The 17,662-nt window shown below is 61.5% G+C and overlaps 1 protein-coding gene across 1 annotated transcript; it reads left to right on the forward strand.

The window, feature by feature from the left end:
- The first annotated feature begins 62 nt into the window (after positions 1 to 62).
- On the forward strand, positions 63 to 3,221 carry MRPL28 (mitochondrial ribosomal protein L28). The gene is made up of 6 exons (XM_023189065.2): positions 63 to 170; positions 440 to 734; positions 1,410 to 1,562; positions 1,995 to 2,129; positions 2,216 to 2,302; positions 2,828 to 3,221. Exons 2-6 carry the CDS (start codon positions 447 to 449, stop codon positions 2,933 to 2,935), a joined length of 771 nt encoding a protein of 256 aa, XP_023044833.1. The 5' UTR covers positions 63 to 170; positions 440 to 446; the 3' UTR covers positions 2,936 to 3,221.
- The last annotated feature ends 14,441 nt before the right edge of the window (positions 3,222 to 17,662 follow it).

The raw sequence follows: 17,662 nt of genomic DNA on the forward strand, positions 1-17,662 counted from the left end.
GAGCTGCTGCTGCTGTCTCTGCAGGGTATTTTTTACGGTCCCTAAGGGGGGGCGGAACGAGGTGGGGGATAGACGGATGGCCTCTGCAGCCAGTCAGCGGTGGGAGGAGGTCCAGGCGCGGCAGACCGGCTTCCGGTTCCGGTGGGGCGCCGGGTTTAGAGCTCCGAAAGGTGGGCGCGGGCCGGTGGAGGTGCGGCGGGGGGACCGCGGCAGAAGGGGAGGGGCAGGTGGGTGCGGGTCGGGGGCAGGAGTAGGGGGTAGGAGGTGAGAGCCCGGGGGCGAGCCCGGGACGGGGGTACGGGGGAGGGGGTAGGTGGTGAGAACCGGGGGCCGGGGTAGGGGTAGGAGGTCAGATCCCGGGGCCGGGGTAGGGGGTAGGTGGTGAAAACCGGGGTCTGGGCCAGGCTGCAGGTGACTGCGAGCCCTCACCTCCCGCCAGGCCCGCGATGCCTCTACATAAGTATCCCGTGCGGCTCTGGAAGCGGCTGCAGCTGCGGGAGGGCATCTGTGCCCGCCTGCCTGGCCACTACCTGCGCTCCCTGGAGGAGGAGCGGACGCCCACTCCCGTGCACTACAGGCCTCATGGGGCCAAGTTCAAGATCAACCCCAAGAACGGGCAGCGGGAGCGTGTGGAGGACGTGCCTATCCCCATCTACTTTCCCTCCGAGTCCCAGCGGGGGCTGTGGGGCGGCGAGGGCTGGATCCTGGGCCAGAGATACGCCAACAACGACAAGGTGGGTCGGCAGGCGGGCTTCAGGGGCTCCTCCCAGGGCTTGACTGCGGAATGCCCAGGGTACCTGGAGGGACGTGGATGGATTCTGGGGATTACAGCCTGGCGGAGAGACAGCTCCAGGAAAGGGGCACGCAGAGCAAGAACCGCAGTTCTGGCAAACAGGACTGATAAATTAGGGGTGAGGTGGGGTGATTCAGGCCGGGGAGCAACCAGAGGCCGTGGGGAGTCGGGGTAACGTTAGGATGAAGAGGAGGCCTGTGTGTGGAGCAGAGCAGGTCGGGGAGGCCAGCAGAGCTTGGAGGCTGCTTATGGTGGACTTCCTGGCGGGACTGCTGAAGCCTCTGGAGAGACTTGTGTCACCTCCAGCCTGGAATGTGACGACCTGTGAACTGTGGGGTTGCACATGTTTCTGAAACACATGCAGCAACCATGTGACAAGGGCGGGAACGCCCAGCTTGCTGGGGAGCAGCTGACTTCTGGGTACACAGCCAGGACCAGGGGTTGGGCTAGGGCAGCACTGGGCTGGGGGCCGGCCCACTCAGCTCCAAGTCCCTAGTCTGACAGCAGTGGGTCTGTGATGGAGTCTCCCAGGGGAGGGTGAGGGCAGTTGCCCTGGGTCCCCCTTGGTCTGTGGGAGGAAGCAGCAGTACTCACGGGGGCTCCGTTGCACCCTCAGCTCTCCAAGAGGCTGAAGAAGGTGTGGAAGCCACAGCTGTTTGAGCGAGAGCTCTACAGTGAGATCCTGGACAAGAAGTTCACGGTGACCGTGACCATGCGGACCCTGGACCTCATCGATGAGGCTTACGGGTTCGACTTTTACATCCTCAAGGCAAGCAGGGTGGGGCGAGTCAGTGCACAGCAGGGTCTGGGATGGGCCAGTCAGACTCAAGGGAGCCCCAGGTCAGCATCACACCGGGGCACGCTGGCATCTGTGCAGGAGAATCACTGGGAAAGCGTGAATGGGGCCGTGCCCCTTTCTGGCCAGTGCCTGCGGGGTTTCCTGCCTGCAGGAGAGGCTGTTGCTCTGTGGGTGGCTGACTTGCCCGTGGGGCCTGAGTGAGCACAGCTGACCCTTTCCCTGCTCTTGGACTTGCTTCTGTTCTGATCCCACCCCCGTGTTGGGGTGCTGAGGCGGCCCCACCTGGGCCTTCTCTGTCCTGTCCTGGGACCACCAGCGGCTAGCGAGGAGCCGGGTGGGTTGGCTGGAAGGGTAGGCGGGGCCCTGCCACCAGCACCTGGCCCCATGTGAGCCTCCTGCCAGACCCCGAAGGAGGACCTGTGCTCCAAATTCGGGATGGACCTGAAGCGAGGGATGCTGCTGCGGCTTGCCCGGCAGGACCCCCAGCTGCACCCCGAGGACCCCGAGCGGCGGGCGGCCATCTACGACAAATACAAGGTGAGGTTTTCCATCCCGCTCCCTGCCCCTGGGGCCTCCTGGCTCGGCCCTGGGCCTCACCGCCCTTTCCGTCTCTGCCTGCCTAGGAATTTGCCATCCCAGAGGAGGAGGCAGAGTGGGTGGGCCTCACGCTGGAGGAGGCCATCGAGAAGCAGAGACTTCTGGAGGAAAAGGTGAGTGTGTGAGCACTGCTGCCTGCCCAGGGCCTGGTCGGGGTCTGGGAGTGTGCTGCCTTGGAGAGAGCCTGCACGAGGGGCTGCTGCACTGGGTGGGCTAGGGGAGGAGCTGCTGCTCTGCATTGCCCCCGCAGAGGAGCATGGCCCGCTCCCTCCTCTCCAAGTCCCCACCCTGTCCTGCCACAGGACCCTCAGTAGGAGGATTGGGTTCCTGCACCGAGGGTTTGCTCGGCCACCAGCATCCCAGGGTCTGGAGCCTGTGGTAGCTGTCGGGACAGGGAGCCCCTGATGGCAGGGCAGGGGGCTGCCCCCATTCCCTCTGTGTATCCACAACCACAGGGATGGGACAGGGGCAGGCAGCGTCCCCAAGGGAGGGCGTGTCTCATCTCACTGACAGGGCTCTGCCCTCCAGGGCCTCTCATGCCCCAGTTCCTCTGGGCGGCAGCTGCTGGTCCCATCCCCACCAGAGCTCCAGCTGCCCTGGGCTTCCCTGGCCTCACCATGAGCCCCTCTTCCCTTCAGGACCCTGTACCCCTGTTCAAGATCTACGTGGCGGAGCTGATCCAGCGGCTGCAGCAGCAGGCACTGTCAGAGCCGGCGGTGGTGCAGAAGAGAGCCAGCGGCCAGTGACCACACAGCTCCTCCGTGCCTGACCACCAGCCTCAGCCTTCCCTGCCAGGCTCTTTGTACTGAGGACACAGATCCCGGGGAGCTGTGAGGGCCACTCGCGGGCAGTGAGTGGATCCTGGTTTTGTGTGCTGCCCATGTACCTTCCAGCCTGGGGCCAGCTTGGCAGGGATCCCCAGGAGGCCTGGGGCCGCCCGGTTCCTCCCAGGCGGGGGCCCCCATGCTTGGGGCAGTGCTGCTTGTGCCTGTGGGGCCGGGAGCGAGTAAAGTCTGGGCCAGGCTGTGTGTGCGCGTCTTTGCTTTGAGGACCGGCGTTCTCTTTGGAGACCCTGATCCTGTCACCCCTGCCCCTGCTGTCCCTGAGACCCCGGATGAGCCGTGGGCAATGACTCTGGCTGCCTGTCCCCAGCTGAGCTGCAGAGAACGGGGTTTGATTCTGTGTTTTGTGGTTGGTTTTTTTTTTTTTTTTTTTGAGAAAGAGTCCCCCTTTGTCGCCCAGACTGGAGTGCAGTGGCGCAATTTCAGCTCACTGCAACCTCTGCCTCCCGGGTTCAAGTGATTCTCCTGTCTCAGCCTCCTGAGTAGCTGGCATTACAGGTGCCCGCCACCACGCCCAGCTAATTTTTGTATTTTTGGTAGGCGTGGGGTTTCACCGTGTTGGTCAAGTCTCAAACTCCTGATCTTGTGATCTGCCTACCTCGGCCTCTCACCTTTTTTTGTTTTTTTTCTTTTTTTTTAAGATGGAGTCTCACTCTGTCATCCTGGCTGGCGTGCATCTATGTGATCTCGGCTCACTGCAACCTCCAACTCCTGGGTTTAAGCGGTTCTCCCACCTCAGCCTACTGAGTAGCTGGGATTGCAGGCACCTGCTGTCATGCATGACTAATTGTATTTTAGTAGAGAAGGGGTTTCACCATGTTGACCAGGCTGGGCTTGAACTCCTGACCTCAGGTGATCCACCTGCCTCGACCTCCCAAAGTGCTGGGGTTACAGGTGCGAGCCACGGCCCCGGCCGGATTCCGTGTCTGTCTTTCCTCTGGTAGAGGGTCTGGTGCAGCTGGGGGCATCCAGGCGTGTAGCCAGATGATGCCCATTCCCTCTCCATTGCACGTTCTTGCCCTTCTCGAACATTCTCCAGAGCACGGCAAGGGAGGCTGTGGTCTGGCTCTTCAGGGACTGGAAGGAAGCAGAGGGGCAGGCCTTCAGAGGGCCCTGCTGGTGCAGCTGCCTGAGTCAGGAGCCTCTCCCTGGTCAGCACTGTCGTGGCAAGTGGTACAGGAGGTGGGGGTGACACGAACTTGGGGACCTGCGACCTTGGTGTCCCCCCCTGCTGCTTCCCACTTGACCTGCAGGATGGAGGTATGGCCAGTGGGAAGCCGGGCTGTGTACCCTAAGGCTTTTCCTGCCCTGAGGTTTAGGGGTGCCTGGCCCTCTCCCCTGACCCTTACCTGGATATCCTGGTCCTCCGGACCCATTCAGTTCTCCTAGGGAGCACAGGGAGGGCTCCCCCAGCCGCATGTGCAGAATGACAAGGGGGCTTTATGTCCCCTGAGCCTAAGCCAGCCGCAGCTGGTGGCAGGATGGGGTGAACTGGAGGCAGCTGCCCAATGTGGGCCTGCTGGCTGATTGAGGGGCCCTGAGCTCCCAAGAGGGCTGTGGCAGAGTCCAGAGAGAGCAGCTGGCCCTGCTGGGCTGTAGAGGAGCCCGTGGCTCCCGGGGCCACAAGGGGTCACTGGGTCAGGACCTGCCTGGTTCAGAGCCCTGGGAGTGCCCACGAGGTCTCTGTCCACACCAGGCACCTCTGCGCATGTGTCCTGCTGCTGTCCGTACCGGTGCCTTCACGTGATGTCCCTGCTCTGTGAACGAAGTGGAAAAAAGTTTTAGGCCGGGCGCGGTGGCTCATGCCTGTAATCCCAGCACTTTGGGAGGCCGACACGGGCGGATCACGAGGTCAGGAGATCGAGACCATCCTGGCTAACATGGTGAAACCCCGTCTCTACTAAAAAAATACAAAAAACTAGCCGGGTGAGGTGGCGGGCACCTGTAGTCCCAGCTACTCGGGAGGCTGAGGCAGGAGAAGGGCTTAAACCTGGGAAGCGGAGCTTGCAGTGAGCCGAGATCTCGTGCCACTGCACTCCAGCCTGGACGACAGAGCGAGACTCCGTCTCAAAAAAACAAACAAAAAAAATTTATGATGGGTGCAGTGGCTCACACATGTAATCCCAGCACTTTGGGAGGCTGAGGTGGGCAGATCACAAGGTCAAGAGATAGAGACCATTCTGGCTAACACAGTGAAGCCCCATCTCTACTAAAAATACAAAAAATTAGCTGGGCGTGGCGGCACATGTCTGTGGTCCCAGCTACTCGGGAGGCTGAGGTAGGAGAATCGCTTGAACCTGGGAAGCAGAGGTTGCAGTGAGCCGAGATCGCGCCACTGCAATCCAGCTTGGGTGACAGAGCGAGACTCAGTCTCAAAAAAAAAAAAAAAAAAAAAAAAACAGCTGTGGCCTGGCATAGTGGCTCACACCTATAATCCCAGCACTTTGGGAGGTTGAGGTGGGCAGATCACTTGAGGTCAGCAGTTTGAGCCTAGCCTGGACAACATAGTGAAACCCCATCTCTACTAAATACAAAAAATTTGCCAGCTGTGGTGGCACACACCTGTAATCCCAGCTACTTGGGAGGCTGAAGCAGGAGAATTGCTTGAACCTGGGAGGTGTGGAGAGTGCAGTGAGCTTAGATTGCACTATTGCACTCCAGTCTGGACAATAAGAGCGAAACTCTGTCTCAAAAAAAAAAAAAAGAAAAAAATGGCCGGGCGCAGTGGCTCAAGCCTGTAATCCCAGCACTTTGGGAGGCCGAGGTGGGTAGGTCACGAGGTCAGGAGATCGAGACCATCCTGGCTAACACGGTGAAACCCCGTCTCTACTAAAGAATACAGAAAATTAGCCGGGCGAGGTGGCGGGCACCTGTAGTCCCAGCTACTCAGGGGGCTGAGGCAGGAGAATGGCGGGAACCCGGGGGCGGAGCTTGCAGTGAGCCGAGATGGTGCCACTGCACTCCAGCCTGGGCCACAGAGCGAGACTCCGTCTCAAAACAAAACAAAAACAAAAAAAAAGTATGAAAAACAGACAGTGCTTAGCCAGTCCGTTTCCCAGCTCTGTGGGGCCATAAGGCTCAGCCCAGCTGCCCACACCACGAGTGCTGTTCCAGGCCCCAGCTCTAGCCGCAGTTGGGATGTTCTGGCCACTCCCTGCCCCTATAGTTCTGGTGTTCAGCTCTGAATTTAAGCCAAGCCCCCTCCAGTCCCTCAGCTTGCCCCTGGCTCCCCGATGGTGTGTGTGTCCAGCACGACCCAGCTTAGGCCTGGGCAGCTGCCCCGCACTCACCACCTGCTCCTTCACACCCCAACCAAGGCCCCAGGGCAGGCAGGGCTCCTGCCAAGGCCAGTAGGGTTTCCTGGGTCAGACTCCGGGGGCCCCAAGGGGTGAGGGGCCAGGCTTGGCCGTGGGCTCGCCGTTGTTGGGCTCAGCACCCCTGTAGGCCGTGGTGGAACGTGCTTATCGGTGTCCTGACCTGTGCTGACTCAGGGTCATGGGTCTGGGACCAGGCTGCCAGCGGACCAGTGAGAGGAGCTGCATTTGGCCTCAGCAGGTCACCTCCTGTGCCAGTCACCTCGCTGGAGCCCACGGCAGGGGAGGCCAGGCTGGACGGAGGTGGGGTCTGGGTGTGGCCAGGGCCCTGACTGCTTTCTGGTCAGAGGCCACAAAAGTGCTTGACGGAGAAAAGGGCAAGAGGCCTTCCGTGAATGCCAGACCCGTCCCCCAAGATCAAACCATGACTCAGTTCTGGGACAGGCCCAGCAGCTGGATCCAGCATGCTATTCTGCCTCCTGGGATGTGGGGAGGGGTCCCAGGGACTGTACTGGTTCCGACGTGGACGTGGGGAACCCAGAACCGAGCTGGGAGCCTGGGGAGCCGACCTGGGAATGGCTGCCGGCCATCCTTCCCTGCCCTCCCTGTGCCCACCCCACACCTTCCTGCCCTGCCTGTGCCCACCTCACCCCTTCCAGAGCCAGGTCAGGCTGGGGCCACCGGACCCTCCTGCCGTCCTCACCGATCACAGCTGTCACGCTCCTTCCTGAGCTGTTGGACTCCGTCTGTGAGAACGGCCAGTTCTCCCTCGCTGAGGCCTGCAGACCCTCAGGCACCAGGAGTGGGAGAGGGGTCTGTGCAGAGCAAGATGAACCCCGCAGGAGGCAGAGCTGCCCTGGGCCAGCCTGCACCAGCCCCAGCCTCTCAGAGCCCTCAGGGGCAGGAGTTCCCCACCGCGTGTCCCAGGCTTGGCAGAGGCCGTGTGTCTGCATGACAACAGTCAGCCGCGGCGTTGGGCAGAGACTGGGCTGTGGACTTCAGGGTGGATTCCGGGGTGGACCCTCACCATGGCTATGGGCAGGGGTCCTTTTGGGGGTAGAAAACTGGAGGCCTGGAAAAGGCGTCAGTGACCTGATCACTCCACATAGAGACTGGGAAGCCAAGGCCAGGAAGGGTAGGGTGGAGTGGATGTGAGGCTGGCCTGTGGTACCCCGTCTCAACTCCATGTCTGAGCCCTGACCCCGAGGGTCTCGCCTGCTTCCTGAGTCCTGCTCAGCTGCACAGAAGCAGCAGGATAGTGGAGGGAAGGGTGTGGACAGCAGACGGGCCCTCTGGGTCGCTTGGCACCTCTGCTCCTGTCCTTTTTTTTTTTTTTTTGAGACGGAGTCTGGCTCTGTCACCCAGGCTGGAGCGCAGTGGCCGGATCTCAGCTCACTGCAAACTCCGCCTCCCAGGTTCACGCCATTCTCCTGCCTCAGCCTCTCGAGTAGCTGGGATTACAGGCGCCCGCCACCTCGTCCGGCTAGTTTTTTGTATTTTTTAGTGGAGACGGGGTTTCACCATGTTAGCCAGCATGGTCTCGATCTCCTGACCTCGTGATCCACCCGTCTCGGCCTCCCAAAGTGCTGGGATTACAGGCTTGAGCCACCGCGCCCGGCCCTCTGCTCCTGTCCTATGTCCCCGTCAGTGTACTGGGATCCCAAGGGAGCTGCCAGGAGACCACTGTGTGTCCCTTGGTCCTGCTTAGGGCTCCACCTCCACCTTCAGTCCTTGGCCGCCCTCTCCCTCTCACCAGTGCCCATCTGTAACACCAACCCTCTGCCGGCCCCAGGCACAGGCTGGGTTGTGTGGGGCTCCCAGGCTCCCTCAAGTCCCTGTCCCTCCGACACCCGCCAGCCACCAAAGCTGGAACCCTGGCCACATGGCCACACCTAGCAGCCTGGGCTCCCTCGCAGTCCTGGCTCCCTCTGTTGCAGTGCCCCGCAGCCCTCCCTAGGCTGGCTCCAGCCCTGGACCATCCCAACCACTGCCTGCTGTCCCAGGCTGGCGTCCCCACCCACACCCTGTCCCCAGACAAGCTGGTAGCTCTGAGCATGGCATGGGGGGTGCTTCAAGGCTGGGTTCCATCCTGGGACAGGTGGCTCACAACCAGGCCAGTGTGAAGAAGCCTGGAGCTAGGCCCAGGGTCCTTGGGGAGCAGCCGCGGCCCAAGACCCCTGGCGCCCAGGCCATACCAGGTTCCCCGGGACCGGCCCTGAAGTCGCCCTCTTGAAGGTGGATCCCCGTGGACCATACTGCAGGCTCCCCTGGCTCCCGGGTCCCTCTGCTGGCCTTGGCAGTGGCCTCCCTGGGCTGCAGCAGCCCAAGGCTCTCGCTTGCTCCTTGCAGCCCTGAAGCAGGTCATCACCAGATTCTGCTCATCAGGTGCTGGGCCTGGGCCAGGAAGGGGGACTCAGCTTCCCAGGCTTAGGGGAGGCCTTTGAAGGGGCCTTGGCCACGCGGTGCTGCTGCCAGGGCGCTTGGACAAGCCAACACTGTTTCTGGCTGTCACAGGGCTGGGGGTGGGGGGTAGCTCTGAGGATGCTCAGTGCCCTGCAATGCCCAGGATGTCCATGGGTGACGGGTGAGAAGCCTGGTCTCCAGACATATAGGAAAGCTCTGCTAGGGGCCGATGCTGATGCACCCTGGAGGGAAGAGGCATTCTCGGGACACAAGAGGGCACTGCAGCCCAGGGGGAGAGCAGGTGTAGCCGCAGGTGTGTGGCTGATGGCCAGACGGTCTGCTCAGCGTGGCCAAAGACCCAGAGTCCTGCCCGGCGGGAACCCCAGGTCCAGGGAGCAAGGCCGTGCGAGGGGCCTCAGGGGGCTTGTGAGACAGGACTGTGAGCACATGAGTATATTCCAAGGGCTGCAGCTAACAAGAGGGTGGTAGAGTGGACTGTGGGCAGAGATAAAGCTGGCAGCCTTTGCCGTCTGAGGTGGGTGAGAGCTTGGCTCTGCCCACTGGGGCTAGGAACTTCTCCCTGCTCCCCCTCCCACTGCTTTCACCCTTTATTTTCCCACCAGAGTGTGCCTGGCCTTCAGCCCCTGGGGCAAGCTTGACCTGAAGTCCTCCTCTCAGCAGGGGCTTCAAGGCCAGTGCTTCTGCCTCCGCTGGGGGTCAGGCAGGGCACGGAGTGGCCCCAGACAGGCCAGGAGAGGGACAAGGACCCCACACACTGGACATGAATGAAACACATGCAAACGCTTAACAGCTGTTGTGGGGACAGCTACCATGCAGCCATGCCCGCCTCGTTCCTCCAAGGGGACCCTGGCATGGGCCCACGGGCAGTGCCGCCTGCTCTCTCGGCAGTCAGGAGTGGCTCGGGGGTGGCGGTGTCTAAAGGGGCTGGTTGCCATGGCTACCATAGGGTTCCGAGGCCCGTCATCTGGTCCCTGCCTCAGCCAATCGGCGGCGGGAGCCCGAGCTGCAGCCCAGAGTCACGCTTCTGCCTCCCAGCCACACAGTGGCCAAGAGCAGGGACCTGCTTCCCCGAGTGGCTGAAAGTGCTCGGACGGACGGCCAAGCCCATCATGGCGGACAGCGGGACGGTGGGGCGTGAGCAGGCACACGGAGCCAGGCAGGTGAGGTAAGCCGGGCAGGCGGCCGGGCGGACAGGTGGACGTGCCTCCTCTGCCCATTGTTCTCGCGGCTGCGGCCCTGCCCTCGGCCCACCCCACCCTCAAGCGCAAACCCACGCACAGCGCCCGCACCCTCACCCTCAGACCCTCTCCGGGTGTCCCAAGGAAGGGTCAGGGGAGGAGACAAAGGGAGCAGGGTGAGGCAGGATGGATCCTGACGGACCTCGGACCCCAAAACCGCCCTGGTGGGTCTTCCACGTCAGGTTTCACATAGAGGCGGCATCAAAGACCCCCGACTGATCCAGGCCAGCGTCCCGGCCACCGCTCCAGGGTGACGAGCCATGTCAAGTCGGTGCCATTTAAGCAGCATTTTTTCGAGGAAAAAAAAAAAAAAAGACACAGAAGCGATAAAAAGAAACAAATGTCCACCTATGACAGGGGAAGCGGCCAGCCCGATGGATCAGAAGCGCCAAATCCCATTACTCGGGACTTCAGGGACAGGCCCTGCAAGGGCAGCTGCGATTAAGAGCTTGTCAGTGGAGTCTCCTCTGGAGATCAAAGCGGGGCGTGCTTGTGTGTGTGTGCATGTGCACGTGTGTGCGCGTGCATGCGTGTACGGGCAGGAAGGGACACCGTGGGGTGACAGCAGAGATGTCGTGCACCACAGCACTGTGGGACCCGTGCGTCGCCTGCACGGCCGTCTCCATGTCGCTTGTGTCCATGCTGCCGTGTGCGATGTGTGTGGATGCCGCTGGGGGCCTGGGCCGGACACCTGGTCCCAACACCCGCGCCCTGTGGAAGACCTCCACCTCCACCTCCTGCTAGAGGCTGTCCCTTCCCCAAGTTCTGCCCAGAGGAGCCTGCAGGGGCCGAGCCGGGTGTGAGGACAGCCGTGGCCACGTCTCCTCCCCCTGACCACGCCCTGCTGTCCACAGAGGCCTTGAGCTCTCATTTGGCCTGGCAGGCGCGCCCTGGGGGTTCAAAGCTCCCGTCGACATGATTGTTAGGTTATTAGGTAAACTCTGAGAAGCAAATCTTTTAATCCACTGTGGCTAATCCAGTGCACTTTTGTTTGCCACGACAGACGCTGCGGCAACAAAGGGGCCTGGGGCCCGGCACACACAATCACACACTCAGAACTTGGCGGCGGCCGCAGGGTTCCTAGGCAGCGGAGAGAGACATCTCGGGACAGCCGAGCAGAGGGAGGCGGTGCAGGGCACAGGTGGACGGGGGCACAGGTGGGCCGGGGTGAAGGTACCTGCCCGCTGGGGGCCGCACTTCCTCACCTCCCGTTTAATGTCCCCTTGCCAGCTTGAGAGGGTACCGCTGGGCTCTGGGGTGTGCAGGCATTGGGGCCGCTGGGGGGAGTGGGTAGAAAGAAAGGTGAGCACCAACGGGGGGCGGCGGCGCCCGGAGAGTCCTGTGGGATGGAGGCCATCAGGGCAGGGAAGGGCGTTCAGGTGAGGGAACAGCAGGGACAAGGACTGGGGTTGGTGGGGCAGGGGCAGGAGTGCCCCCAACAAGGACAGGAAGAGGCCCGAGGCTGCCCAGGGAGGTGGGACTTCACCTGCTGCTTCCTGAAGTCAGCCCGAGGCCCCTCGGGGCATGGCCCCTGCACTTGGATGCCACCTTTTTTGGGAAAACAGCACTGAGGTTGGGGGAGGCCAGTGGCCCTACCGTGTACTCACGACGTGCCTGGAACACCAGAACTGGGCCACGGCCAGCCGTGGGCTCCGTCCCACCACTCAGCCTGTCAGGGAGCCAACACACCTAGCCCAGAGTCAGGTCTTGCTCTCACCCAGACTGGTAGTGGAGTGGCACCATCTTGGCTCACTGCAGCCTTGACTGCTCAGGTTCAAGCCATCCCCATCTCAGCTTTCCGTGTACCTGGGACCACAGGCGCACACCACCATGCCTGGCTAACTAAAAACAATGCTTCTGTAGAGACGGGGTCTTGCATTGTTGCCCAGGCTAATCTTAAACCACTGACTTCAAGTGATCCACCCACCTCAGTCTCCCAAAGTGCTGGGATTACAGGTGTGAGCCACCGCGCTTGGCCCACATTTTCTTTTCTTTTTTTTTTTTTTTTGAGATGGAGTCTCGCTCTGTCTCCCCGGCTGGAGTGCAGTGGCCGGATCTCAGCTCACTGCAAGCTCTGCCTCCCAGGTTCCTGCCATTCTCCTGCCTCAGCCTCCGGAGTAGCTGGGACTACAGGCGCCCGCCACCTCGCCTGGCTAGTTTTTTGTATTTTTAGTAGAGACGGGGTTTCACCGTGTTAGCCAGGATGGTCTCGATCTCCTGACCTCGTGATCCGCCCGTCTCGGCCTCCCAAAGTGCTGGCATTACAGGCTTGAGCCACCGCGCCCGGCCACATTTTCTATTTTCACGAAAAGTGGTGCTCTATGTGTGTGGCCTTGCAGCATCTCTCCGGGGTGTTATATCTCCTTGTTCTCTGTTGGGCTCGGGATGAGGGCACAGGCAGCATCTGGCCTCTCCCGTGGGCTCAGAACTGATAGGAAAAGAAGACTCAGGGATGAGAGCTGGGGCTTGCCTTACGCCTTACCACCTGGAAGGCCACGGAGGGTGGTGGTGGCTGTGCCTGCGATGGAAAGCGAGTCCTCCCTCACCCGAACTCCCCCTCCGGGGGCCTCCCCTGCCTGCCCACTCCCACCTCTCACACCTATGGACTGGGTGGAGGGGTGGGGAAGCGGCAGACAGGAAGAGGCTGAAGCCAAGGCTTCCCTCGGCCTCCAGTACCCTGGATCAGAATCATCCGTCCTTTCCCCCTGCTCCCCTTACACTGGTGTAGGGACGTTGGCTACACAGCATCCGTCTCTGCAGCTGGCTGTCTCCGTCACACATTGTACAGCGGCAAACGCTCCCCAACTAATGTCCCTGGAGACAGTGGCTGTACAGTCTATCTCTGCAGCTGGCTGTCTCCATCACACATCATACAGCGGCAAACGCTCCCCAACTAATGTCCTTGGCGTGTCTTCTAGGATTTCCTTTGAGTCATTTTTTAGAAGTAGTGTTCCTCAGTTAAGTGGATAAACACATTTAAGGCATCAAAACTTTATCATTTTCTTTTTTTTTTTTTTTAGGCAGAGTCTCACTCTGTCACCCAGGCTGGAGTGCAATGGCATGATATCAGCTAACTGCAACCTCTGCTTCCCAGGTTCAAGCAATTCTCCTGCCTCAGCCCCTGAGTAGCTGAGATTACAGGCACCTGCCACCGCGCTCAGCTAATTTTTGTATTTTTAGTAGAGACGGGGTTTCACCATATTGGTCAAGCTGGTCTTGAACTCCTGACCTCATGATCCATCCGCCTCGGCCTCCCAAAATGCTGGGATTACAGGCGTAAGCCACCGCGCCCAACCTATTATTTTCTTAATTTTTATTTCTTTGAGACATGGTCTTACTCTGTTGCCCAGGCTGGAGTGCAATAGTGCAATCACAGCTCACTAAAGCCTCCAGCTCCTGGGTTGAAGTGATCCGCCTGCCTCGGCCTCCCAAGTAGCTGAGACCATAGGTGCGCAACACCACGCCCAGCTAATTTTTAAACATTTTTTAGTAGAGACAAGGTCTCACTGTGTTACCCAGACTGATCTTGAACTCCTAAGCTTAAATGATCCTCTGGCCTTGGCCTCCCAAAGTGCTAGGACTACAGGTGTGAGCCACTGCGCCTGGCCTTTTGTTTATTTTTACTTTTATGTTTTTGAGAGAGTCTCACTCTGTCACCCAGGCTGGAGTGCAATGGGGCGATCTCGGCTCACTGCAACCTCTGCTTCCCAGGTTCAAGTGATTATCCTGCCTCAGCCTCCTGAGTAGCTGGGACTAACGGCGCCCGCCAGCACGCCCGGCTAATTTTTCTATTTTTAGTAGAGACGGGGTTTCACCATGTTGGTCAGGCTGGTCTCAAACTCCTGATCTCGTGATCCACATGCATCGGGCCCCCAAAGTGCTGGGATTACAGGCGTGAGCCACTGCTCCCAGCCAGTCACTTTATTTTCAAAGTATTTCTTCTGGCTGGGCGTGGCGGCTTGGGCCCGTAATCCCGGCACTTTCGGAGGCCGACGCAGGTGGATCCCTTGAGCTCAGGAGTTAGAGACCAGCCTGGGCAACATGGTGAAACACTGTCTCTAGCAAAAACACAAACTATTAGTGGGCTGTGGTGGCGCATGCCTGTAATCCCAGTTACTCGGGAGGCTGAGGTGGGAAGATCACTTGAGAATGGAAGGTGGAGGCTGCAGTGAGTCAAAATCACGCCACTGGGCTCCAGCCTGGGCAACAGAGTGAAACTCCATCTCCAAAAACAAACAAAAAAGCATTCCTTCTTCTTCTTTTTTTTTTTTTTTTGAGACGGAGTCTTGCTCTGTCACCCAGGCTGGAGTGCTGTGGCCAGATCTCAGCTCACTGCAAGCTCCGCCTCCCGGGTTCACGCCATTCCCCTGCCTCAGCCTCCCGGGTAGCTGGGACTACGGGCGCCGCCACGTCGCCCGGCTAGTTTTTTTTGTAGTTTTTAGTAGAGACGGGGTTTCACCGTGTTAGCCAGGATGGTCTCGATCTCCTGACCTCGTGCTCTGCCCATCTCAGCCTCCCAAAGTGCTGGGTGAGCCACCGCGCCCGGCCTAAAAGCATTCCTTCTATGTCTACATTGAAGAAAATAATTTCATGTCTGCTCTTAAGTTTTTCATTTGGTGCCTAGAAACAAAACCTGATTAAATGTCATCCATGGTCAGTCAAATAAAAGCCTTCGTGGCAAACTCGCACTCGAAGCAAAGGGCGTTTGCCCCTTCTGTGAGGAAGGGAGGTGGCTGAACGTCACCCTGCACGCCACAGGCCCCCACGTGCTCCCTGCCCTCCTCACGGCCTTCCTCTACATCTCTCTTGCCTGGCCTGCCTCTGGTCTCCCCGTAGCCGTGCCAGACTCAGAGAATCTCCTTCTCCATACCAACACCACAACCTGCTTTAGAAGGGCTGCTGCATTTCCTCCAGGCTTTCTGACCCCTTTCCTGTCCCTGCAGGGCAGGGACCCCGAGGAGCTGGAGGCCCAAGGGCCTTGTTCTGGTCCCAGGGCTTGGGGACACCTGCCACCGAGGGCCAAGAGGAGGATGGACGTGGACACAGCCCCGAGAGCCTGGCCCGGCCGCAGCGGCAGCTCTGCAGAACCAAGGCAAGCACTGGGGACCTTGCTGGGAGTGGGGGGCAGGGCCAGTGTCTGAGGTCCTGCTGTCTGCCATCCAGGACTCCCTCATCCCTGGAAGCTGGGCTATAGCATGGAGGCCACCCACTCTGTCTCCTCTAAGGTTCTGAGGCTGAATGGGCTGGGGGGGCTTGCGGGTAGGACCCAGCGTCCAGCATTGTGGGACCTGGCAGGGTGCTTGCTGCCAGGACACAGTGGGACCAAGTGTTGACCTAGCAGTACAGCTTCGTTCATATCCCCAGCCCCTGCTCACCTGCTCTGAGCATGGTGATCTAGGAGGTGGGCTTGGGCCCTTGGCAGGCTGGGGACAGCCTAGTGGTCCTTATCCCATGCTGCCCCCTTTCCCACACAGCAATGCTGCCATCGGACACCATGCTGAGTGCTGGCAGGGGCGAGGGCTGGCAGGGGCGTGGGCTGGGAGGCTTCCACCCATGGTTCCCCATGCAGTCCCACCTGTGGGAATCTGGTGGGGGGTGGGCTGGCGGCTCAGGGAGCCTGGAGCTGGGACTTCTGCGCTTGCCTGGGAGCTCTGAAGGCTGAGGCTGGGCACCCAGGGTGACATGGCCCAGGGAAAGACGTGGGGTTGGTGTGAGAGGTGAGGCTGGGCACCCAGGGTGACATAGCCCAGGGAAAGACGTGGGGTTGGTGTGAGAGGTGCCTGGAGGGAGCTGGGGGTATGGACATGATGGACACAGAAGCACAGAGGCGGGCAAGTGGCCAGATGCATCTAGGGGAGGGCATGGGGGAGGCGCCGTTAGGAAGGGCCCTGAAGGGCTGTGGGCACTAGAGAGCCCTGGGAGGCCTAAAGCAGAGGGCAGATAGATGAGGGTCGTTGGCTCAGGTGTGGGGTGGACGAGGTGGGGAGCCCCCACCCAGCAGGAGGCGAGCTGGTCCTGTGTGGCCTGAAATGCAGCTGTCTCCTCTGTTAAATGGGGGTATAGCTGACCCCAGGGGCTGCCTGGGGCGTCCTGGGAGGTGCCAGGCCCAACAGTGCTCTGGGAGGGACAGGGCTGATCCTGATACTCACATCCTCCTCCTTGGGGAGGCAGGGCCTGATGGTCGGCTGAGGCCTGGGTGGAGAGCAGAGGGTTGGTTCTGACAGGGTTGGGCTGGCCAGAGCTGGTGTGGGGGCTGCTGCTGGGGTCCTGTGCCTCTCTGCTGTGGGATGCCTGGGGCTGTGGCCTTGTGCTCTGTGGCCTGCAGGGCAGGTGGCACGGATCTGGGCAGCCAGGGTGGCAGGATTGGACTGCACCCCTTGGTAGGGCCGCTGTGGAGACAGCCCAGGGGAAGAGCTGCAGGGTTCCAGACACTCCAATGGCCTTCCTCTCAGGCTGGCCTGGGCAGCGGAGGGAAGCAGAACCCTTCTTTGATACTAGATGGTGCCTGGGAGAAATCAAGGTAGAGGGTCCTAGCCGGTGGGCTCCTTGGAGGTGGTGGCTCCTGTCCGGGTGGCAGCCAGCACATATTGGGGCCTAATGTGTTCCCTGGCGCTGTGAGTCCCGGCTGCCTGGGGACTCAGGAGGTTGGAGCCACGCCACCTTCCAAGGGACCTGGCCATCCCTGCCTGCCGACCACCCAACTCCTGGGAGCCTGCTTCCCTCACGGCGGCTGGCAGGCCGTGGCGGTCCCCGCGGGGGCCTCCGGTCCAGGGCCCGCGGGGCAGGGAGCCCCGAGGCCTGCAGCCCCCTGGATGCCCACCGATGTACTGGCGGCAGAAAAGGGCTGCGCCCCGCGTGCGCCCGTCGGGGCGGGCAGTCCGCCCAGCGCTCCCCACGGTCGCGGCCATTCCAAGCACCTGCAGCGCCGCCTCTTCCACTCCGCACTCCGGGAAGCCACAGCCGCACTGGCTCCGCTTCCGCGCCGCCCCTCGGGAAGACCGCGCGACCACGCCCCCGCCGCGCCCCGCCCCCGGCAAGCGCTGACCACGCCCCTCTCCCGCTCACGCAGAGGCCCCGCCCCATGCTTCTCACCTCGTCCTCGCTTCCGGCCCCGCCCCGCGCACGAGGCTCCGCCCCACGCTCGTTACCTCTTCGGCTCGAGGCGGCCCCCGCCTTACTCCCTGGCCGCAGCCACACACCCAAGGCCCCGCCCTGCGCTCTTCACCTCGTCCTCTCGCTTCCGGCCCTGCCCGTGTCCCGGCCCCGCCCCGCGCTCCTCACCTGTCCAATCGCTGTCGGCCCCGCCCCACGCTCCTCACCTTATCCTCGCGCTTTCAGCCACGCCCCGCGCCTGAAGCCCCGCCCCACGCTCTTCACCTCGTCCCCTCGCTGTCGGCCCCGCCCCCCGCTGAGGCCCCGCCCCGCGCTCTCACCTCGTCCCCGCGCCCCGGCCCCGCCCCCGCACTTCCGGGCGCCGCCGGCGGGGGCGCTCGGGCCTGGGCTTCGGCGCTCTGGGCTCGGGCTCCGGCTCGAGAGGCAATCGTGTCCGCTGCCGCCGCCGGAGCCGACCGGAGTCGACCCGGAGCCGCGTCCACGCGGAGCGTGCGGGTGGGAGCTGGCGGCTGGGCCCCTGCGGCGCCCCCGCGGCCTGCCCC

The sequence above is a fragment of the Piliocolobus tephrosceles genome, chromosome 17, assembly GCF_002776525.5.
Source record: "Piliocolobus tephrosceles isolate RC106 chromosome 17, ASM277652v3, whole genome shotgun sequence".
Taxonomy (NCBI): domain Eukaryota; kingdom Metazoa; phylum Chordata; class Mammalia; order Primates; family Cercopithecidae; genus Piliocolobus; species Piliocolobus tephrosceles.

What these genes read in the sequence shown, in the direction of transcription:
- MRPL28 (XM_023189065.2), top strand. Translation starts at nt 447, where the DNA reads ATGCCTCTACATAAGTATCCCGTGCGGCTCTGGAAGCGGCTGCAGCTG. An exon ending in GATACGCCAACAACGACAAG is followed by an intron (nt 735 to 1,409) that starts GTGGGTCGGCAG and finishes TTGCACCCTCAG; the next exon opens with CTCTCCAAGAGGCTGAAGAA. An exon ending in CCATCTACGACAAATACAAG is followed by an intron (nt 2,130 to 2,215) that starts GTGAGGTTTTCC and finishes CTGCCTGCCTAG; the next exon opens with GAATTTGCCATCCCAGAGGA.